The 25,694-nt window shown below is 38.8% G+C and overlaps 1 protein-coding gene across 1 annotated transcript in view; it reads left to right on the plus strand.

The window, feature by feature from the left end:
• LOC149416447 (uncharacterized) overlaps positions 1 to 25,481 on the plus strand; it is a 110,360-nt gene extending 84,879 nt beyond the window's left edge. Inside the window, exons 10-14 of the mRNA XM_089641687.1 lie at positions 12,073 to 12,161; positions 17,075 to 17,206; positions 17,733 to 17,832; positions 23,430 to 23,555; positions 24,862 to 25,481. Coding sequence (XP_089497813.1) covers positions 12,073 to 12,161; positions 17,075 to 17,206; positions 17,733 to 17,832; positions 23,430 to 23,555; positions 24,862 to 25,029 — 615 coding nt within the window. The 3' untranslated portion in view covers positions 25,030 to 25,481. The remainder of the gene's footprint in view (positions 1 to 12,072; positions 12,162 to 17,074; positions 17,207 to 17,732; positions 17,833 to 23,429; positions 23,556 to 24,861) is intronic.
• The last annotated feature ends 213 nt before the right edge of the window (positions 25,482 to 25,694 follow it).

Genomic DNA, 25,694 nt, shown 5'->3' on the forward strand with positions numbered 1-25,694 from the left:
CTGCCCCAAATGAAATGGTCGCTATTCTTCCAAATGCAAAACCCCAAGAACCAATACGTGTCTGGCTTTCCCCGAGGTCTGGTCTAACTTCTTCTTATAGTCGCCCTGACACTTCCGGACCGCTCACGTCAGAGGGAGAGGTAATGCACCTGTTGTAATATCCCAAATCACCCCGCCCCGCTTCCTCCGACGGACTACGTTACTGACTGTAAAAGGGGAATTTCATTGCGTCCCTTGTCATGATGCTAAACGCGTGCATGTTTCAAGTAGGTTTGTTCTGGTGGGGCTTTCAACGTCCACTAGCCGCCAGGCCTACTATCCACCTCACGAAGGCTGCTGCAAAGGATCTCGAGGGATTTCCAGTCGAGTTGCATCAACCTCCGGGTAAACCCCGCTTTAGTATGTGTTTGTCCTTCGATTTTGAACCCTCGTTCATCACGCCGACTTCCCCTCCACGTGATTTTGAAAGACTTGGAGCCCGTTCAATTAAACGCCTTCGCAGCGAACCAAGGCCCAAACATTCAAACTTGACATTAATTTTCATACTGCCTCTCGTGTCCTCTCACCCGACCGGCTCCGCAAAAAGGGACGACCTTCCGAACTCTTCGTGATTCTCCATACAACGTTGACGCCCCGAAATCACGTGATGAGGAAAGTAGAAAATCTTCTGAGCCGAGGAAGTTGTGTGCTTTCCCAAGAAAGCTTACGGACAACATACTCCAACGGCGAGTCCTAAGCCTAGGCCAAAGGTATTTGGGAATTTGTTAGTGAACATATAAGGTTATACAAATATTATTTTTTTTATTTTTTTTATTTGTTTTGAGCATGAGTTGGTTGCAGCTAGTCGCTTCCATGTTGATTTGAGGTGCATCTGCGCGGCTGCCGACTCGGTAGAATGTACGACTTTTGTCGTCAGACACGGACGTCAAGTGATTTATGGGGGTCCCTTTTCTTCCTTTTGGGTCGTGCGTCGACACTAACTGCTTACAAATAAGTAGGTCATTGGCCTCGTGCTAAACACAGCTGTAAGAAGCAAGCAAACAGTTCTAAATGTGATCCTATCTTATCAGTATCGCAGCCCTGTCCGAGCTGCTGGTTGCAGCCCCATCTTCGTCGCAATTTTAGCGTTCTGGAAATATATATTCATGCAAGGTCACTTACCCAAAATCGTAATATTACCAGTCCAGTCGGGATATCGACGACATGTACATTAATCCACGTCCAGGAACTGTAGGTATGAGTAGAAGCCCCAAGTGGTACTCCTCGTAGCGCGACGCGTATACTTCCTTAAAGGTCCCCGGCGATTTTGTGACGAACTATCTCAAAATTCACGAAAAGACTCCAACCCGTGAATTTAGTATTTTCTAATTATGAGTCTACCCTTTTTTTGGTTGAATCTTTTTAAATTTTAAAACACTTCAATTATTCCAATTAATATTAAAACCACTCTAACTTCGTGAAAATACCTTGATTTTCTAAATACACAACTTCACTACATTTAAAACTCTATCAGTTTAGTTTGAAAATAGCACACCAAAAGCTGTCGCGACGTAAAAGATCTCGAAGACCGACTCCAACCAAGTTAAAACGAAAAAAGCCCTGATTTCCTCCAAACAACGCTATTTAATAATGTTTTTTTCGAATAAATCGACTTAAAATTTGTGCGACTTTCGTCTTTATGAATTCGAGGTTTCACTCCCCGTTAAGTTTAGAATTGCATAACCCCGTTTCAGGTTTTTAGGTTCTCGCCTTCCGATTTGAGGTAAACACCTACCAACCTGCCGAGGCGGGTACAGGCGCGTACTCGGTGGCCTGACCTTCGGGCGTCCTCCCGTAATTGATATTCGGCGATGTAGACTATTGCGCAAAATTATTTGATTATTTTTTCTCGTACACGTGTTGTGTCCATAATATTGGTTGATTTCCGGCCTATAGACTAGGTGTAGCTCATTTCTATATCGTTGGTTTTGAAATCTTTCCGAGAAATTCGCTATTGATATCGATAATATAATCGATAAATTATCCCAACTAACGGAAGCTTTTCACCCATTATGTCCAGCGCTTGCGCAATACAGTATCCTTCCTTGTGTGCTGCCTTCTAGCATTTGATTGGTGTCTACACGATCCGTGGGTGATCCCAGGACACATATACCTTCCCCTCGGTGATGACATACGTAGGCATTCTCTACGCAAATTTGATCCGACACGTTTTTGTAATTTCGCCTACCTGTTTTGACTCTTTTCGTGATATCCGCCGCATCTCTTCTGGTAATCTTTCGTAACCCATCGTTGTCCACTACCCGAGTCGTTGAAACCCCTTCCATCATGAGCTAAACTACCTTTCGGGTTTCTTTTCGATTCCCGGTCCTTTCTTTTCGGTGATCTACGCCCAGTGCATCCTTGTTCTTACAGTTTTTTTGCGTCTAGTTTTAGCCCAACCCATATACTCTTTTCTCGCTTCATCTAGGAATTTCAATATATTATCCTCGTAACTTTGTTTACGCGCAAAAAAGGTCGTAAAATTTTGATCGTTAATCAAAGACTTCGTGACCCGTTAACTTTTATGTCTTTTCTTAATTACCCAACTTGCATCTCCCCCGCGTTAATATAATTGAATACTATGACACTAAAACTGAAGTCAATGAAATAAAATTCGCAAATGCAAACTGTTTGAAAATCAAAGTGGGTGATGAAACCACTATATTAGCTCTGTATCGATCACCAGCTACAACTAATATTAATCAGTTTCTTGAAACGCTTTCTAATGAACTCAATCTTCTAAAAAACAAAAAAAATGTCTTCCTCATCGGAGATATAAATATTGACATACTAGAAAACGGTCATCCAAATAGAACTGATTATCTGCAAACACTGGCCGCCCATGGACTTGAAAGTTTGATAAATAAACCTACGCGTGTTACAAATGACAGCAAATCTTGCATCGACCACATATTCAGTAAGACTGTTAAACCAACCAACTCTATCATATTCACCTCTACTATAACCGACCACTATACAACAATTTTATCTATTACAAAAAAGAAAATACAAAGATCGCAGCCCTACCCAATTATCGTGCAGAAGACAGAAACCATATGGAATGAAGTAAAACAACAATTACTAAATACAAACTGGATAAACCTACTGGAGAACCTTGATACAAATAGTGCCTGGAGTAAATTCATTGAATATATAACTCATACCATCATGTCAAATACCAAATCAATAGAAAAAAAGATTTCACATAAAAATCAACATCTTAAACCATGGATAACCCAAAGCGTTATAAATTGCATTAGAAAAAGAGATGAACTACACAGGAAAGTTAGTTTAAATCCTTGTGATATTTTTATACAACGATATTATAAAAGATACAGAAATATTTGCAAAAATGTTATACCCAATGTCAAAGAAAATTATTATAAGAAAAAAATAGACGAATGTAACAATGACCCACGCAAATTATGGAAGATCATTAATGAAATTACAAGTGCAAAATCATCCCATAACAAAAGCATAGATGAACTAACAATTGAAAATGCCCAAATCTCTTTCGAAAAGCATCCGGACAAAATTCTCGAATACGTAAACGAATTTTTTACAAATATAGGGTCAAAATTGGCAAAGCAAATCAGACATCCAAAAACTAGCATTTTACTAGAAGAAAAGGAAAGTATGAACCAGATAGATAAATTAAAGTTAACTAATGTAACCAATACTGAAATCAGAAACGCAATTGTATCCCTCAATGTTAATAAATCATCGGGAAATTATATAATCTCAAATAAAACAATAAAACAACTCCAAAATGAACTGACCTTCCCTTTGACATACTTGGTCAATCTGTCTATATCTACAAATGTATTCCCCTCATGCCTTAAAAAAGCAACAGTTATACCTATACATAAAAGTGGTAACAAAAAGGATATATATAACTACCGACCCATAAGTCTCTTAAGCTCCTTTTCAAAAATCTTGGAAACTGTAATGAAGAAGCAAATTGTTCATTTTCTTGAACAAAACAAATTATTATCACCATCCCAATATGGCTTTAGGGAAAATCTAAGCACCAATGATGCCATAGAAAATCTAACAAGCATAGCCATAAAAAACATAGATGAAGGGAAAAAGTGTTTGGCTTTATTCATAGATCTTCAAAAAGCTTTTGACACAATAGACCATAAAATATTACTAACTAAGCTAAAAAAAATAGGAATGGCCGAAACAACAATGAACTTATTAGAGTCATATATAACAGGGCGAGAACAACAAGTACAAATTGGCAAACAAAAGGGCAAACTACTATCTTTAAACTATGGCGTCCCTCAAGGAAGTGTACTGGGACCGATCCTATTCATTATCTATATCAACGATTTAACTAACCTTACCATTAAAGGAAACATAATCAGTTTTGCTGATGATACTGTTTTATTATTTCAAGAAGAAAATTGGACGGATACATTTAATGAGGCTGAAAAGGGGCTTAGTGCACTTCAAAATTGGCTTAAAATCAACTCGCTTACCCTTAATATAAGCAAAACAAAATATATAACATTTTCAATAAACGCAAGGAGCCAACCAATAAAATCACTAGAACTAAAACTACATGAATGCCATGGAAATAATATACAATGTTACTGCCCCGTCATCGAAAAAACACAAAACATAAAATATCTCGGAGTAATAATCGACGAAAATCTTAGATGGGACCTACACATCAAAGGTATTACGGAAAAACTCACAAGCCTTATATATTTCTTTAAAAATCTAAGAAACGTATTAAATAAAAAGGATATGAAAAAGGTCTACTACGCATTATGTCATTCTCGAATTGAATATGGAATCATAGGATGGGGATCTGCTACACATACGTACCTACACAACCTGAATACGATTCAAAAAGGAATCATAAAGACCATATTGAAAGTACCAATTAGAACGCCTTCAATTGAAATATTCAATTCCTTTGACGTACCAAATGTACAGCAAATATATGCCAAAAATATATTATTGAAGCTCTTCAAAAATAACAAATCCTCTACTAGACTGTGTATGCATAACACTAGATCGAACAAAAATGATATAAAAAATATTCCAAGTTATAAAACCACATTCGGACAAAGAAACTATACATACTTTGCAACAAAACTCCATAACATCCTTCCCCAAGACATAAAACTAATAAAAAATCCTAATGAATACAAATCATTAATAAAAATATGGCTGAAAGAGGTCAATGAAAAAACCCTAATGAAAACACTAAAACGATATAGAAGACACTAAAAACGACATAGAAGACACTAAAAACGACATAGAAGACAAATAAACCATATTTAAATAACTTTAGTCCGCCTCGGCACAGGACCCCCTAGTGAGGAGGACTAAGAAATACAATATTTCATACTTAATTTCACCATTAAATTTTGTTTGTAACAATTATTTTATATAGTCGCTAAAATAAAATAAAAAATAAAAAAAAATTAGGCAATTTCGGCCAAACGTCCTATCTTAAGTTTAAATTTGTGTTCACTATCGCCACTTGAAACAGCACTCAGAATTCCAGCGAACGTAAACAATCCTCTCTATGAGGATCGCCTCGTAATATGTCTTCTGGACCAAAACATTTTAAAACACCCTCTTCTTTCACCAAACCGTCACCCCCTTTTTCGTTATCGATGGTTGGGTATCGCTTCGTTTCTGCCTTAGAATGCAAATTTATCGTCGATTCCCAAGTGCCTTTGCACGCGTCGTGAGACCGGATCCCAAGGTTAACTCAACAGTAAATCAACCTCGAGTGTATCGTGTCTTAGACCGCCCTTAGTCTCCGTGATTGGCGAAAAATTATTTAATTGATTTTGGGAATGGTCTGATTCGTTGAAACCCAATGCGCCCCTTTTCAATTATTACGTGGTTAACACCTATTACCGACGTAGGTTTCTATAATAAAGCTTCTAGTATGTCCCAAAGATGTCCATAGTCTGTTCGTTTCTCCCTATTCTCTGAACGTATTTTAATTTACGAAAAAAAATTCTTTACGTTCTTATACCCCAAACAGGTCTATTACAATTGTATGCCTAAAAACGGGATTCTCCCAGACATTCGGAAATTAAATAAAATAACCCCTATCTACAAGAAGGGAGACAAACGCGATATCCGGAATTATCGACCAGTTACCGTTCTATGTTCCATCATGAAAATATTCGAGAAAATTATACATAAATATATACTTAATCACGTTAATCCAATTCTTGATGACCGTCAATATGGTTTTAGACCCCAGATGTCAGTAACATCAAGCCTCTTATGAATCTGAGATATTGGTTCAGTCATCACACATTCGCTGTATTTACTATTTGCAGATGATTTGAAACTATATCGCTCAATAAAAAACCATCTTGACTGTATTCTCCTTCAACGTGACATTGACTGTGTCTCAAACTGGGCCAAAATAAATGGCTTGAACTTCAGTACACCCAAGTGCAATATCGTCTCGTATACAAGATCAAAGAAACCGCATGTATTTGAATATACAATCAATGAAATTATTCTCCAACACCTAAACCAAATCAAAGATCTAGGAGTTATTTACGACAGCAAACTAACTTTTCACCAACACATCGATGATTTAATAAGCAGAGCATACAGGCTTCTCGGCTTCGTAATTAGAACCTCATATCCGTTTCGTAACACAAAAACACTGACGTTATTATATAACACACTAGTCCTAAGTGTACTTGAATCAAACACGATCATCTGGGCTCCACATGAATTAACATACACTTTACGCATTGAAAGAGTCCATAAAAATTTTTTAACGTTTTTATTCTCGCGGCTCTATGGACGTTATCCTTGGCTTTACCCATCGATTTATATATTAGGCATGACCAATTACCACTCCCTAGAGACACGTAGAGGTATTGCTTTACTTAAATATTTTTTTCAACTAATAAACGGTCACTTATCTAATAACGAGATACTGGCCCAATTAAATGTTTTTGTACAAGAGTCTCACTCTCGAGGACGTCATCACAATCTTCTATATAGTAGAGCAAGCCGCACTAATTTATTTATGAACTCACCTGTGGGGAGAGCTACGTGCTTTTTGAATGCGGTAGATAAAAAAGTAGATTTATTTTTTGTGTCCTATAGCGCATTTGCGAGATTTTTGGCATTGCATATACACTGCATAAATGGTACAATTATTACGTCTTAGGCTATATTACGTGTAATTGTTGTAAATAAATGTAAAAATTATATAAATAAACAAATTATATTACATTTGCTAATATTTAATTCCATGTTATTATCTATACACCATTGAGACAATGTGAGTAGGTCTTTTTTTAAGTTTTGCAGTCTTCTTTTGAATTCACGGGATGAAAAATTTTTAAGTCATCCGCATATAGTAAACATTTTTTTAAAAAATTTGACATTAGATCATTTATGAATATAATATAGAGTAGTGGTCCTAAATGGGATCCTTGAGGGACACCAGATGTGACAAGTTTGGGAGAGGACTCATAATTATTAACTTGTATATATATATTGTAGTCAATATTGACTCCTGTGAGAGATATAAGATATGATCCATCTCAGGAGGTTGCCATGGAAACCTGTTATTTTTAGTTTTTGGATCAGAAGAGGATGACTGACTTTATCGAAAGCCTTTCGGAAATCAGTATAGACTGCATCTATTTGTGTTCTTTTGTCAAAATTGGTACATAATTTTGTTAATTAGGGATCTTGGAGTTGAGTTTGATATGCAATTAAACTTTATAAATCACATTCAACAAATAACTAACAAAGGCATGAAAACATTAGGATTTATAATCAAAACAATCAAAGACTTCGATTCGCTGGAAGTTATAAAAATCGTATATTTGTCACTCGTACGCAGCTTGCTGGAATACAATTCCATAGTTTGGTCTCCATATTATCAAATTCATATAAGAAATATTGAAAGAGTGCAGCACAAATTTTTAAGATTTATTAACTTCAAGTTACACATACCTATTCAACACATTAACTACACATCTTTACTAAATACACTTAAATTGCACTCCCTAGAAAACAGAATAAAAATAAACGATCTAACTTTTTTGTTTAAAATTATTCACTCCGAATTAGATTGTTGCGAACTCCTGAATCTCATTGATTTTAAAGTACCTACTCGAGAAACAAGGCAAAACATATTATTCTGCAACAATAATTCTGTAACCAACTATCACACACATGCACCAATTTCACGACTACACACACTAGGGAACAAATTCACCTCAAACATTGATGTATTTAATACAAGTTTACCTTTATTCAAGAAATATCTGAACAATATTTTTACGTAGAATATTTTGATATCTATGGAGCATCACATAGGGTCTATTGCATATACATATTTGTGTATTTCTATATTAATCTACAATGTAAAAACCTATTACCGTTTTCTGTTTATGTATCTTGCATTTTGTCATGTATTATTCATCACATTTAATTAGTCACCTGTAAATTTTGTAATTACTAACATACATACTAGTTTATTTCTATGCCATTTACAACTTAGAATCTTTCTCTTTTATTGTGCACTATCTTTGCTTAAATTTATCTGTATACCTTTCATATGATGTTTACTAGTTACATTTTTATAGTTATCTTTTTTATTTATAAAACCGTCTCTGTATTATGAACTTGTCATGTAAAAGCCCATCAGGGCGTTGAAAATTAATAAATAAAATTAATAAATAAATAAAAAATCTACATATTCGATTAAATTTGTGGTAGTGGATCTTTTATTAAAATACAAATTCATGCTGAACAAAACTTAAAATATGTTTAAAATGTGTAAAAATGCTTTTATAGATTAAGGATTCGAAAATTTTCCCAAAACATGAGAGTATACTTATTTGGCGATAATTAGAGATGTCACTTTTATTCCCAGATTTAAAGATAGGAGTAATACGTGCTATTTTCCAAAGATCTGGAAAACACCTTCTTTAAGAGATTTACGAAATATAACATGAAGAAGATAAACAAGAGATTTAGCACAGTTTGATATAAATAATGGTGGAATGGCATCTGGACCTGGGCCTTTGTTTGAGTTTAGTGATTTCGTAGCGTTGAATATTTCAGTCCTTGAAATTTCGACATGACTGAGCGCGAAGGTACTTTCTTGAGACCCACAATTTACATGTTTTGATACATCATTTGTATTAAAAACAGAGCAGAAGTAATTTGAGAAAAGTTCACTAATTTCATGACCATTGTTTGCTACAGTTTCATTTAAGTGCATTATTTTAGGAATTAAGTGAGTCATACCTTTTGATTTTGCATAAGTCCATAGTGGTTTTATACTATGATGTAAAGAGTCTTCGATAGAATTAATATAAGATTGGAAGCATTTGTGAATTCCAGTTTTGACCCTTAATTGTAGGATTGTGAAACTATCATAGTCTCTAGGATTCCCAACCTTTTTGAATTTTTTTCTAAGTTTGTCTTTTTCTTTGATTTGATGGATAACAACACAGGAATACCAGATAGGATATTTGTTTTTATTCACTTTTTTGGTGTGTGTTTCTCTATAATTGGCCAGATGCTATTATATAGGAATTGAAGAGATTCATTGCAATTTAGTGTTACCATTGGGGTCCAGTCGATTAGGGATAATTCTTTGGTACAATTAAGATAATCTTTTTTCTTGAAATTGAATAAAGGACATTCAAGGTTATCATTAAGATTGTGCATTGTATTAATAGTTAGATCCATTTCAATTGGTGGATGGTGCACGTCAATTTTAGAAAGAGCGAGGGCAGGTTGAACATTAAGCGTAAAATCAGAGAGAGCTAGATCAAGTATTCTACCGTTAACATTTTTTGTATAGTTATACTGATGTAAGTTAGAGAAATGTAGAAATTCTAATAACAATGAATATTTTTGATTACCAAATGATTCAACATAATTACTATCATTGTTGGCGTTAACTGACCATTCAATGGAAGGAATATTAAAGTCTCCCAGTATTAATGTATGAGAATTGATGTGTGGTTCAATACAGATATCTTGGCACTTGTTGATGAAATTAGTAAATGCGTCAGTTGCAATATCTGGTGGGAGATAGGCTATACAAATATTTATAATTTTTTTCATTTGATCCGTTTGATTTAATTCTTACCCAAATATGTTCAATATTAGAGGGTTCATCATAACGTCGGTATACTGGTAAAACCAGCTATATGACAAAACTTGCCGAAATGAGTTAAAAATGCCGTTTTGTTCAGTTTTATGAGCTCTATTGACAGTTAAAACCCACAACATCCTTCGATGGTTCGTTTTAAAGTTAGAATTTTCTAAAAACCTCTAACCCTCTTGTTACCTAAAAATGTATTCCGTTGAAAACAACTAAATCCCTCTAACTAAACGCCTCTCAAAGTCAGGACGGAGCTATTGCTCGATACTTACTCGTACTTGCGTAGTTCAAGCGTGGCACGCCTCTCGAAGTAAGGACGGAGCTATTGCTCGATACTTGCTCGCACTTGACTGGTGCATGCGTGGCACGCCTCTCGAAGTCAGGACGGAGCTATTGCTCGATACTTGCTCGCATTTGTCTGGTGCATGCGTCGCACGCCTCTCGAAGTCAGGATGGAGCTATTGCTCGATACTTGCTCGCACTTGACGGGTGCATGCGTGGCACGCCTCTCGAAGTCATGATGGAGCTTTTGCTCGATACTTGCTCGCACTTGACGGGTGCATGCGTGGCACGCCTCTCGAAGTCAGGACGGAGCTATTGCTCGATACTTGCTCGCACTTGTCTGGTGCATGCGTCGCACGCCTCTCGAAGTCAGGATGGAGCTATTGGATTTCTCGTACATTCACAAAGTAAAGATTTTAACAGTTGTTAAACAAGTATTTTGTAGACTTCATTGAAAATAAATATTTTTTTACATGGTAATATTGTTCTTAATAAATAGTAATTTCTGTTAAGACTCCGGTTCAATGAGCTCTAGAACTTTTGCTTTGAATTTCAGTGTGATTTTCAAAATTGTTTATTTCAAAAAATCAGACAAAAAATAAAGCAGGTACCTACCAATACTATAATATTTCTTACTGAAAATTATTTTAATTGGTATTTTAAAACTTGGAACTGATTTGTGTAGATTTCATACCATTCCCATTGCTATATTCTGTTTGTGTAGATTTCATACCATTCCCATTGCTATATTCTGTTTGTGTAGATTTCATACCATTCCCATTGCTATATTCTGTTTGTGGAGATTTCATACCATTCCCATTGCTATATTCTGTTTGTGGAGATTTCATACCATTCCCATTGCTATATTCTGTTTGTGTAGATTTCATACCATTCCCATTGCTATATTCTGTTTCTGGAGATTTCATACCATTCCCATTGCTATATTCTGTTTGTGGAGATTTCATACCATTACCATTGCTATATTCTGTTTATGGAGATTCCGTACCATTCCCATTGCTATATTCTGTTTGTGGAGATTTCATACCATTCCCATTGCTATATTCTGTTTGTGGAGATTTCATACCATTCCCATTGCTATATTCTGTTTGTGTAGATTTCATACCATTCCCATTGCTATATTCTGTTTGTGGAGATTTCATACCATTCCCATTGCTATATTCTGTTTGTGGAGATTTCATACCATTACCATTGCTATATTCTGTTTATGGAGATTCCGTACCATTTCCATTGCAATATTCTGTTTAGATGAGACACAAAGTGATAAATTGGTCCACATTTTAACAAACCAAGTAGTCGAATTTAACCTTCAACCATCCAACGCTACCGTCGCTCTACCGCCGAACGACCGGAAATTATTTAATTCATTCCCCCGCACTGCTACTCGCGTGATAGTGCAACACGTTTCAAGAGATATTAGAACGCTATAGCACCTCTACGACTATCCCGTGATTTTTAATTATAAAATTTGCGCTAATTATAAACCAAAATGTTTTGAATGTGTATTACTAATAATATTAATTAATAACTTTTTAGTATAATATGATATGTATTATTTAACACAGATATTATATAAGATTGTTTTTGTCCAGGGATTGTTCTCTAAGAGGGGGTACTCAGTCTACATGATAAGTGAGCGCTGGCTCCTTACCAGGGCATCAGACTGGAAAATTCTGCTTGAGTAAGTTCTAGTAGTAAGTTACATTGTGCTTGTGCTTGTAGGGCGGACTGATTATTCTCAGTAACGGAACTTATATTCCTCTGGCTAATACTAATAGTACTGTACAGCTTATATTATTTACACTTTAACAGCCTTTAGTATGTAATCATTTTTTTCTGTAAATTCGACACAACTGATATACAACCGTTAATCATAAGTAAATGGTTGTTTATAATTTGGTAAATTTAGAAAAAAAAGGTTTATCCAGTTGTTTCAAAAACACATGTCGGTAATATTCATGTTTTTTTTACATTAACTCCACATCGGAGAACTTGAAGAAATTTTTTTTCCGTCAGAGCCAGTATCATGAAGATGTTGTGTGGAGGGTCTTTCGATGAGAGGAAAGAGTGAGCATAAGCTCAGTAATCGATAGTTAAAAAATTTCAAAACCCATATTGTAGGAGGGATGATACACAGGAGGTTTCACAGCCGAGCTATTCAACTCAAGAACAAGTCGTTTAAGCGACCCGTTCTCGTGTGACATATGTCAACCGTGTGCAAATGTTGGGAGCGAGTTCGACGTGTTTCCCGACCACAGATAATGTTTAGAAAAGTTATTTTGACGTCACCTTATGTAGGCATACGGGGGGTATCAGGGCGGACCCGGCAGACTTTAACTAGCGATTACTGAGCTTATTTAGACTTCACCTTATGTAGGCATACGGGGGGTAGCAGGGCGGACCCGGCAGACTTTAACTAGCGATTACTGAGCTTATTTAGACGTCACCTTATGTAGGCATACGGGGGGTAGCAGGGCGGACCCGGCAGACTTTAACTAGCGATTACTGAGCTTATTTAGACTTCACCTTATGTAGGCATACGGGGGGTAGCAGGGCGGACCCGGCAGACTTTAACTAGCGATTACTGAGCTTATTTAGACGTCACCTTATGTAGGCATACGGGGGGTAGCAGGGCGGACCCGGCAGACTTTAACTAGCGATTACTGAGCTTATTTAGACTTCACCTTATGTAGGCATACGGGGGGTAGCAGGGCGGACCCGGCAGACTTTAACTAGCGATTACTTAGCTTATTTAGACGTCACCTTATGTAGGCATACGGGGGGTAGCAGGGCGGACCCGGCAGACTTTAACTAGCGATTACTGAGCTTATTTAGACGTCACCTTATGTAGGCATACGGAGGGTAGCAGGGCGGACCCGGCAAACTTTAACTAGCGATTACTGAGCTTATTTAGACGTAACCTTATGTAGGCATACGGAGGGTAGCAGGGCGGACCTGGCAGACTTTAACTAGCGATTACTGAGCTTATTTAGACGTCACCTTATGTAGGCATACGGAGGGTAGCAGGGCGGACCTGGCAGACTTTAACTAGCGATTACTGAGCTTATTTAGACGTCACCTTATGTAGGCATACGGGGGGTATCAGGGCGGACCCGGCAGACTTTAACTAGCGATTACTTAACTTATATATTATTATTACATCAATAGATGGCGGTAGGAGTGTCTTCACGAATTTACTAAATACTAATATTGAAAGTGCGTCGTATAGTAGTACCACTACCAATTCGGAATATTAAAGTAAATCAACAAACCAATAAGAAAGTATATCATATGATAGTACGCAGATAACTGTCATGTTGTTAAGCTTGGCAGCTTATTACTATTTGATAGAAACCCGAATCGCACCTAGAATCGGCGTTTTCAAATGTCAAACTGTATGTTTAGCTGCACACTATACCTGTACCTAGATAGCATGCAAACTGTCTGTTTAGCTCCACCCTGTACCTGTACTTAGATAGCATACAAACTGTCTGTTTAGCTCCACCCTGTACCTATACTTAGATAGCATGCAAACTGTCTGTTTAGCTCCACCCTGTACCTGAACTTAGATAGCATGCAAACTGTCTGTTTAGCTCCACCCTGTACCTGAACTTAGATAGCATGCAAACTGTCTGTTTAGCTCCACCCTGTACCTGAACTTAGATAGCATGCAAACTGTCTGTTTAGCTCCACCCTGTACCTGAACTTAGATAGCATGCAAACTGTCTGTTTAGCTCCACCCTGTACCTGTACTTAGATAGCATACAAACTGTCTGTTTAGCTCCACCCTGTACCTGTACTTAGATAGCATGCAAACTGTCGGTTTAGCTCCACCCTGTACCTGTACCTAGATAGCGTGCAAACTGTCTGTTTAGCTCCACCCTGTACCTGTACTTAGATAGCATGCAAACTGTCTGTTTAGCTCCACCCTGTACCTGTACTTACATAGCATGCAAACTGTCTGTTTAGTTCCACCCTGTACCGATTTTTTGTATGCTGATCTGCTTTCGGGCGTTCGAGATGTGTTGTAGGCTCGGTAAGCCGCGTTTTTTCGTCGAACTGCTTCGGAGCATTGTCGACTGAACCACGGCTTTGAGCCCACACCAGTTTCTTTAGTAGCCATCCATCGCCGATTTGATGACTTCACCAATCTCCTGGGCACATCTTGAAGGGTCCGAAGTCCGAAAACAAATAGCTGACCACGGAAAAGCGTTGAAATGGGCCCGCATACCGAACCAATCTGCTGACCTATAGTGCCACACTTTTCTCCTCAGCCTCTCATTGGTTGGTTTGAGGCTAACGGGGATTGATGTCGTCACTAGGCAGTGGTCAGATGATCCCAGAGGCGCTGTGACGTCAATCTTATAACCGTGTGGCACAGTAGTTAAGAATAGGTCTAACAGATTGGAACGGTGAGTCTGGACATCAGGAACCCTTGTAGGCTCCTGAACCAATTGCTCTAATCCGTAGCAAATGGCAAAGGATTCCGCCTGTCGGCCAGCCGAGTCCGTTGGGCCAGAGAACTTCAACCATGGTTCTTTATGAACATTGAAGTCCCCCAGAACAATAAACTCGGCCGAAGGGTAGCGGGGCAAGAGATCATCAATAGTATCTCTTAAATGTTTGAAGAGCTCGGAAGTGTCTGATTCGCTATGGTTCGGGGAGCGGTATAGACATGCGTACAATCTTGCCGTACTGGCAAGATTGACGCGCACCCACATTACGTTGAATCTGGAGTTTTCCAGACTCAATAGTCGTACACAGTTGACGTCAGCTCGACTATAGAGGTAGACTCCTCCTTTGAATCGGAACTTGCTTGCAAGGGTAAAGCCCGGGCAGTCTAGATAGGGGGAGTCTGGCAGCTCGGCTATCTGAGTTTCGGATAGGAAAAGAAGGTTGGGACGTTGGGACAAAAGATGGTGATGAACTGAATTTAAATTAGTGTGCAGACCGCGAATGTTGGCAAAATTTACCAACAGTTTTGGCCCGCACCGGGGACGCCTGCTACTCGCCGCTGTAATGATGTTAAGTTTGTTTTTATGTATATTCATGATTTTAATTTTTTTTTTCTTTTTTAAGGGTATGAAGTGAAAGGAAGGTCTGGAATGGAAAGGTATGAGGGGTGGGTAGGAATATGGGGTTCAGGCTGTCCAGGAGTGATGAGCGTTTGGTTCCAGCCCACTCACTGCGGTGCTAAGCGATAGGCTGGGAGAGTCCGGCTGGAGAGGGCATCCAATGCGCCCCAAACGCTGCTGCTGGGTCCCCTCCGGTCACGAACCGGCACAACAGCAGTGGCGGGGTTTCTTCACTCGCTGATGGGGCAGCCCACCCTTAGTCGTGAGCCTGAGGGTCGGGCCCCTGTACTATCGAGCGGTCCGGACAGCGGTAACCGGTTGTAAAGGGTCTCCCTCAACCAGCATCTCCCAACCGGCCCGCCACGCAGAAGGTGGGCCGACGCACCCGCCACCAAGACCTGGGCAAACCTTAACCCATGAACCCGGGCACCCCTGCTAAGTCACCAAACGTAGTGAACCACTTGGGGTGACCTGTGGCAGAGGTGTTGGTCATCCAATAAATGGTTCCCAGGGCGGCGGTACCCATTCCCGCCTACCAAATTGAGATACAAACTGTCTGTAGCATACAAACTGTCTGTTTAGCTCCATCCTGTACCTGTAATTAGATAGCATACAAACTATCTGTTTAGCTCCACCCTGTACCTGTACAAAATACAAATTTAAAAAAAAAAAATATTTACAAAAAAAAATTTACAAAAAATACAAAATTGTAAATAATAAATAAAAAATAATAACAGATCTAGGAACACAAATAAATTAAAATTTAAAGTTAACTGATATACTAATATACTAATAACCAGCTAAATTTCAAAAATTTAAATTTAACTGATATAATAATAACCAACTAAAATTCAAAACAAAATGTATTGTAAAATTTCAACACAGCAGCAATCAATAAAAGCACTACACAATAGCAATAATAATAATATAATAAATGTATACCTACAACTAAATTGAACACATGAGTATAAATTGGAAGGTAAGTAACTGGATAGGTTTCAAAGCAATAACATGATAACTTCAAGTAGAATATTTAAAATTATTTAATGTTAGTTATTACATATCTTTTAAAGGTTCCTAAATTACTTGAGAATATGTCCATATCATTAAAATTCTTATTAAATATACTACAGGCTCTGAATATAAACGCATTTTGTCTTATATTAGTAGAACATTTATGGAGATGAAAAAGTGATTTTTCTCTAGTTCTAACGCTCGGGACTCTAAAATTAATTTCAGACAGAAGGGGAGAAAATCTAAAATCTTAAATCTAAAATCTTACAAAATATGGTCTCATATTTTTCAACAGCTAATTTAATCAGAGTGAAATTGAAAGTTGTTAATATCGATGACTGTATAAATCGTTCATAGAACAACGACAAATTAATATAACATTTTTATTAAACTTTGTACAATTTTTAAGCAGAAAAAGGTAGTTTATTTTTGTATAAACCTTTGTCAGTTACTAATGTCAATGGAATGTTAATAATACTGTTGGTTGAACGTTGATTGGTTGCAGACTATCTGCTGAGGATATCTCTCCCCGTCCAGAGGTGGTGTTCACAGTTACAAGGGTCGTGCTCCATCCCCAGTACCTCCCCGGGAGTAGTCCAAGAACTCATGACATAGCTCTTCTGGAAATGGACCGGCCGTAAGCATCAAACATTAATAACAAATGACTTATTATCAATTTTAAAATATAATTTCCATATTAATATTATTGACCTCCGTGGTAGAGCTCGCGGGTTCTAATCTCGTTGTGACCATTTTTTGGTTGATAAATATTGTGTTAGTCTATACATAATTTTACAAAACATATTAAATGTGCGACACATTCCAGACCAATAGATACTCTCAGTATCGCCCCGGTAGCCGTGTTAGATGATCAGATCTGAATAGCCAGGTGCTACCCCACCGCCGTCCTCTCCCTTAATCCCTTTGGCATTATGTGGATGCCATAGTCCCACTGGCTCTGGGCAGTTGTGACCCTCGTGAGGTAATCCGATAAAAGTCAAAAAATAATTGTTTGCCACAAGACCAATTACAAATTTCCTGGTTTCAATACATTTTCATTAAATTTGTCATATCTAAAATAATGTTTCAATGGTAGTAAAGGTACGTAAGGTGTAGTAAGGAAGTATAATTATAGATAGAGTAACTCTGTGATGGTGTTTCAGGGTCCTCTTCAGCAGGAAGTATCGGCCAGATTGTCTGCACACGCCCCAGGACTCTGTGGGAGGACTCAGACTCTCTGTGTGGGACCTGTGGGATGCTAATGTAAGTTAACCATAATGCCCGGGCAATGAGCTTGCAGAGGTCGCTGATATTTTCGTTTTAAATCTAGACACATTCAAAGCCAAATTAGTTCAGCACTTTTAGTTCATGTAAATAACATAATTATTCACAATATCCTTTTCAATCAATATTTTTTTTATCACACCTATATAAATTTCAAGTGCTTTTTTTAAGTTAGCGAGAAACTTCACTTTCACTGCGTTATTTTAATATGGCGTAAACCAACTGTGCTGATAAAATACGCAATTTTCATAACGGGACTACTTCCCTAATCCGAAAAAAATGGGGACTTTTGCATGTTTGGTTTATTATTGGGGATCACACCTACCAATCGCACTGCCTGACAGCGCTACATACTCTCCAGTTGTTAAGTAATTGGCATGACAAGATAGTAGGCGTCATTGCGTAATGGTGAGTTTACACGAGATATTTACTGTACTATTTACTCATCAAGAAATTATATTTTTATAAATTATTAGTAAACTCAAGATTGATTTTTTTACTACTACTACGGGGGTAAACAGAGAAAACAGAACGCCAGACTGCCCTGTCCTTACACACAATCTTTGCTTTCATCACGTTCATGCAGTTTGTCATATATAGTATTTATTAATTTTATTATTAACAGTATAGTTATAACAAATTGATTTTGACCGCCTAAAAAGGGTAATTATATAGTATTGTTATAAAAAGAGAAAGTGCAGGCAAAACCATCGTGAAAGGGTAATTATCGGTTAGAAATGAAACAATAGGGTATTTATAGATTATTTTCATCATGGTAATTCCTAAAGCAGTGAACAGGTAATTATCGGTTTGAAATGAAACAATGGGGTTTTTATAGATTATTTTCATCATGGTAATTCCTAAAGCAGTGAACAGGTAATTATCAGTTTGAAATGAAACAATGGGGTTTTTATAGATTATTTTCATCATGGTAATTCCTAAAGCAGTGAACAGGTAATTATCAGTTTGAAATGAAACAATGGGGTTTTCATAGATTATTTTCATCATGGTAATTCCTAAAGCAGTGATCAGGTAATTTGTAATCTGTTTGAAATGAAACAATAGGGTTTTTATACATTATTTTCATCATGGTTATTTCTAAAGCAGGGTTCGATACAAAATCCAGGTATCTGTGGACATTCCTTGCAGCAATAATTGGAATCGTTCCGTTTTTGATTTTTTTCCCAGCAATATTAGCATTCCCTTTTTTGTACTTTTCCTTTGTCGTTTCTTTCGCATAGGGCTGGCAAATGTCTTATATTTGACACTAATGGACGAGGAATGGCAGAAAGAGTAGGACCAAGTAAATTATCGATTACTTCCAGTCTTAAATCATATAGACTTTTCTTACGCTCACTCTGTGCATTGTACAAATAGTAAGCATTTATTAGCATTGATTGGAAAATGTGAATTCCCAGTTTCTTATACCACCTCAAAGTTTTTCGACGACATGGGTAGTAGGCAAGCATTTGGTCGTGAAAATCTACGCCGCTCATGTGTTTGTTGTATTCAATAATCATTTTTGGCTTACAAACCTCCTTTCCTCGACGATTGGTAGTTTTCGTCAATTGCCCATCGAATTCGGAAGATATCGTCACAATTTCACGTCGATCCTTCCATTTTGTGACGCATATCCCTTTATTTGTATACATGCTGGTAGACTCTCCGGTTTTTAATTTTTTTTTCAGTAACTTCCTTCGGTGTATCCTTCCGGTTTGATCTGAGGGTCCCAGTAACAAATGTTTTGTTTTCTAATAAATGCTCCGTCAATGGAACGCTATTATAGAAATTGTCCATGTATAAACTGTGCCAGACTCCAGTCTTTCCTTCTATCAATTTCTTCACCACTTTGTTAGTGTGTTCTTTACCACCGAGTTCGATGTCTGCTGCACCACCATAAACAATTATTTTTAGGGCCAATCCATTTGACTGACCCAACATATACAGTTTTATGCCATATTTCGCTTTTTTCCCTTTCATGTATTTACGGATCAATAGTCTCCCTCTCCAGAGAACCAGCGATTCATCGATGGAAAGATTTTTACTAGGAGTATATATAATCTCCATCCTATCATTGAAAAAATCGATGAGTGGCTGAATTTTTCCTAAAATTGTTGATTCTTCCTCATTATTATTGAAGTGAAGCACTCTAAGGATTAGTAGAAACCTATCTCGAGCCATGTATTGAGAAAATGTCGGCAGGTTGAATAAATGATTTTTCTTCCAATAGTCATTTAGGCGATTCATCCTAATAGTTCCCATGTGGAAAACAAGCCCTAAAAACTTCCTGAATTCCTCGATTGTTAGATCCCTCCACCTTGTGATTCGGCTTTTATCACCTTTCGACTTTGATAACACCTCTACCGCATAATCGTTTGTTTGTTTGATGACTATCTCACACAAGTCATCGTTGGCGATGGCATTGAAAAAGTTGATCGGTTCTCTTCCTGCTTCCATAAAATTTATGCCAGATACACCGGTAAATGGGATGTGATGTGATGGTTTGGGTGAATTTGACCACTTTCTTGGTTCGGACATTGATGGTTGGTTTGGAGGCAGTGCTGATGCTGCCGGTACTGGCTGGATAATGTCATCTTCATCCGATTCATCGCTATCCATGACTTCCAAGTTATCGTTATCCGATTCGGAGAAGATCTCTAAGTCGCTTCCCGAATCGTCGAAATCCATATCGGTGTCGCTAAAGTCGTCATCTAGCCTAGCTCTTTTGGATGTTGATGGCTGATCCATATTTCAAGGTATGTATAACACAAAAAAATCAAAAGTCCAACACAAAAATAATAATAAAAAACACTTTATAGTAAATGAATTCAATATAAATTACTTGTAGTCTAAAACACAATATTTTGATTCAAAAGTCCGAAAACACAAAAAATAATAACAAAAAGTCTAATAAAAAATACATACTTATAAACAAGAAGAAACTTTGTATAAAGTCAATAACAATCACAATTATCGCACACACATATAATTCGTTGTAGTTGTGTGAAACGTATAGAAAAAGTCGCGTGTAAACTCACCACAACGGTACTACGGTAGAAAAAAAACAATAGCGACCAACCCACGCAACATATAGATGTATACTGAAGTTATCCTACATGCTGAGGGTATTATATACACAATCCGTTTGTGCTAACGTTTTTTTATTATCATTTCTCCAAGTTATAAGATGCCCGTACCTTGTACGGGTAGCGCATCCCGCGAACTTTGTATCGCACGTACCTGCTACGGGCTCAGCACTGGACGTGTTAACAATTTTTTTTTTTTCAACCTTTCATAAATTTAAAATCAGATTAGCAGGAGAACCTGAAAAAAATCTTTGGGGATGCTGTGGGGGGGGGGTGTTAAGGAAAGGAATTATAGAAAGTTCTGGGAAGGAAAAAAAGTATGAGGGGTGGGTAGGAATCAATATGTCCAGGAGGAAGGGATGTATGAATCCATCCTTCCCACTGCGGTACAAGGCGATGGGTCGACAGAGTTCGGCTGGAGAGGTCAAAAGGTCTCCCTCAACCAGTCTCTCTCAATCCGACCCACCAAACGCAAAGACCTAGACTAATCTCACCCCATGAACCCGGGCACCCCTGCTAAGTCACCAAACGTAGCGAACCACTGGCATTGGTTATCCAATAAATGGTTCCCGGTAAATAATATTAATATTACATACACTCTCCTGATAAAGCAGACGCTTGTGCTTAGGAGAGGAGAACTTATATATTAAACATACCATTCCTGAGCGAAAGTCCAGTTATATTCAATTTTCCAATTATGTCCTAAATCCTGTATATAAATTCCGCTTATAAACAATTAGATAATGTTAATTAAGTGTAAATCTCAAGTGACCTACCAGGTAATTATTGTACTGTATATTAACTCCATAAATAGTTAAGTAATAACATATATCACTGTAGAAATGTATTATAAGTTTGTACAGCGCCCTTGAGGTGATTTTGCACAAAAACGGCGCTATACAAGTCATCCAATTATTATTATTATTATTGTGTAAAGTTACAAAACGAAATTTAAAGTGAAAGGTAGATAGTTAAGTTAAGTGAGGTTTTAAACTTTATGTGTCTGACTAATAAATGTGTTTTAAAACTAACACAACTGTTATACAACCATTCATATATGGCAGTCTGTTAAAATTTAAAATACGTTTATTAGTAAGGGGATAAGTATGTAAATTAGTGGCCTCCAGAATCTCTTGAGTACGAAAGTAAATACATAAAAATTATTATTTTTTTTTTTTTTATGTGACACCTTACAAGAGTGTCCCTGCCTGTGCGGTGTACAGACAGGGGAACTATGTCACCACACGGTTGGGCGGCGTTGTGACGCGGAATAAGGTAAGGGCTGTAGGAAGGGATTTGTTAATGCGGGCCTTGAAGAGGCTCGGATTATAGGAGGGAGGAAAAACAGATGCCGGTAGCTCGTTCCACATACGAGCCGACTTACACAAAAACGAGTCATAAAAACGGCCCGTTCTCATGAAGCCAACGTCAACCGTGAACGGGTGTTCAGTTTGTGTCCGTCGAGTTTCGCGCACGTGCACCGGTGCATCAGGAATCAATGCTGCTAGCTCCTTGGAGCAGGCTCCATTGAAATACCTGTAGAACAGACACAGCATGCCTACATTGCGTCTATGCATTAGAGAAGGCAATCGGTCTGTTAACAACGGATTGTCAATCAGACGGATCGCTCTCCTTTGCACAGATTCAAGCAGGTTTATTAAGTATTTTGGGGCACCAGCCCAAAGGTGGCTCCCAAATTCAATAATTGGGCGGACTTGAGACTTGTACAGGGTCAGCAGCTGGTCACTGTTGAAAATCTCCTAGCCCTGTACAAGACGCCCAACTTTTTGGAGGCCTGATTTACTCGGGCTTCTATGGATCCCCGATACTTGAGCTGGTCTGATATAGTAACTTCAAGCATTTCAATGGAGTCTTTATTGGGGAGAGTGCTCCCATCAAATTGCACCAGACAGTCATTGATCTCCCTCTTTGCCGAAATCAGACACGCTTGGGTTTTTGAGACGTTGAAACTGACCAAGTTGGCCTTACCCCAGGCACGAACCATCTCGAGGTGGTGGTCAATTTTTGGCTTCAAAACTTCCCGAGCTGTTCGGACATCATAGGTGGAAGAGGGCCTGTCAAAAAGATAACCAACCCTCGTGAACGGTGCTGTCATCAGCGTAGCAGTGAATTGGTGCACATTCAACGAGATCGTTGATGTGCAATAAAAACAGCGTCGGAGACAGCACAGATCCTTGTGGCACCCCCGCATTGATTTGGTGCGGTGAGGAAGAAGAGCCGTCAACCACGGTTTGAATTGTTCTTCCCCTCAGAAAGTCTGCAATCCAACTATGCAGGGTTGGGTGGATCCCATACGATGGTAACTTCCCGATAAGCGCCCGGTGCCAGACTCTGTCAAAGGCTTTGGAGATATCCAACCCAACGGTTTGAGTTTCACCAAAACGCTCCATGTACCGCCCCTAAATATGCGTCACATATCAGAGTAGATCGCCACACGATCGTTGTTATTGTTTCTGTGTAAATTCACAGGAGCCAGCGACCCTTCTGCCCCAAGAAGAGTGCAGCAAACTGTTCCCTCGCCGCAGTTATGGAGCACCTGACGGAGTTACAGACGGACACATATGCATCACCAGCAGCAGCAGTAGGAGGCATTGTGTAAGTAGCAATGACGCAACTATTCATTAATTCAATGCACTTCTCGATGGACCTTGCGGGCTATTCTGTGATTTTGTTAAATCATTCATTTATTAAATTTAAATATCCCTTTAGTTCCCATTTCTTATTTAATTAAATGATTAACACACAAAGGGGTCTTGTTGTATTGGTTCATTCAATTGCAAATGTTCAATTTACTTTTTATTATGCAATTTCAATAATGTAAAATTTGGCTATTTTTGTAAATGAAATTTTTTCTGTGGGTAATTACCTACTCTTTTTATACACGGTGTCCGGAAAATCCTAGCACAACTGTGAAATTAGTAAATCTATATCATATTTTATATTAATTTTGTGGTATAACATTTTTTGATTTGGCATTTAATTTTTGAGTAAATAATTTTTTGGTATAATTAAAGTCTCCAGGGGATTAATAACAGCTTTTATGAAATGCACTGAAGCGTACAGCCTGCTCTAAAAGTTTTATAACCCTTTAGTAGCCGAAAATTAAACATGATGGTATTTGATGTAGATTTACAAGTTTCCCGCTTATACCACGAGTTTCCGGGCACCGTGCATGACGAATATTTTTGCTGTTGGAATCTATTTTATTGAGTGCTCACGTTTGAATGTATTTGTGCAGACCGACCGCGACAGTATTAGTTTGGACACACAGTCCTCTCTTACCCCGAAGGAATAATAATACAAAAGCAAGGAGCTCTTTATTCTGATTGTTCTGTAGATTTTGGTGATTAAAAAGGTTTATTTAGTTTAACCGTAACGTTGTTTGACAATGTCAAAAATATTGGCTAAGATTGACTGATTGATTAATCAACTCATTCAGAATTGAAGCATTACTTGAAATGGTTTTAGCCGTGTTTAGTGGCCAGATCTGATTACTCAAGTACTCCCCCACCTTTATCTTTCCCATCTCCTTCCCCTCCCCTATACCTTCAGCCTCACAACATTCCCTAATATGGGATGCTTTTGGTGACTTAGTAGGGGTGCCCGGGTTCACGGGGTGAGGTGTGTCTAGGTCTGTTTGCCCACCTACTGCGTAGAGAGAGAGAGACTGGTTGAGGGAAACCTTTGGACCTCTCCAGCCGCACTCTCTCTCTCCCCATCGTCTCGCCCCGCAGTGGGAGGGATGAATGCAACGTCCGTCACTTCTGGACACACTGACCCCCAGATGTATCCTATTCCTATCCACCCCTCATACCATTTCCCGCTCGTGCCACCGAGCTTTTCACTGCACAAAGGCATTGCTTATATTCCGCATTGACTGACTCTAATGTGTGCATTGCAGGAACACTATATAGACCAACTCACAGCCAGCAACGGTGGCAGAGTGGCCTGCACCCGGCTGCTGGTGGGGCTCAACTTGGATTACAAGACAAAGGGTGACACCTGCCAGCGACTGTACCTCCGCATGGCCCACTACACCCCCTGGGTGGAGAGTGTGGTGTGGCCATAAGCTGCGTCTGCCCGTCTGTCCATCAACTGTTCCTCCGCATGTCCCACTACACCCCCTGGGTGGAGAGTGTGGTGTGGCCATAAGCTGTGTCTGCCCGTCTGTCCATCAACTGTTCCTCCGCATGTCCCACTACACCCCCTGGGTGGAGAGTGTGGTGTGGCCATAAGCTGCGTCTGCCCGTCTGTCCATCAACTGTTCCTCCGCATGTCCCACTACACCCCCTGGGTGGAGAGTGTGGTGTGGCCATAAGCTGCGTCTGCCCGTCTGTCCATCAACTGTTCCTCCGCATGTCCCACTACACCCCCTGGGTGGAGAGTGTGGTGTGGCCATAAGCTGCGTCTGCCCGTCTGTCCATCAACTGTTCCTCCGCATGTCCCACTACACCCCCTGGGTGGAGAGTGTGGTGTGGCCATAAGCTGCGTCTGCCCGTCTGTCCATCAACTGTTCCTCCGCATGTCCCACTACACCCCCTGGGTGGAGAGTGTGGTGTGGCCATAAGCTGCATCTGCCCGTCTGTCCATCTACTGTTCCTCCGCATGGCCCACTACACCCCCTGGGTGGAGAGTGTGGTGTGGCCATAAGCTGCGTCTGCCCGTCTGTCCATCAACTGTTCCTCCGCATGGCCCACTACACCCCCTGGGTGGAGAGTGTGGTGTGGCCATAAG

Source organism: Hesperophylax consimilis, chromosome 17 (assembly GCF_061612785.1).
Source record: "Hesperophylax consimilis isolate HC1 chromosome 17, BYU_Hcon_1.0, whole genome shotgun sequence".
NCBI lineage: Eukaryota > Metazoa > Arthropoda > Insecta > Trichoptera > Limnephilidae > Hesperophylax > Hesperophylax consimilis.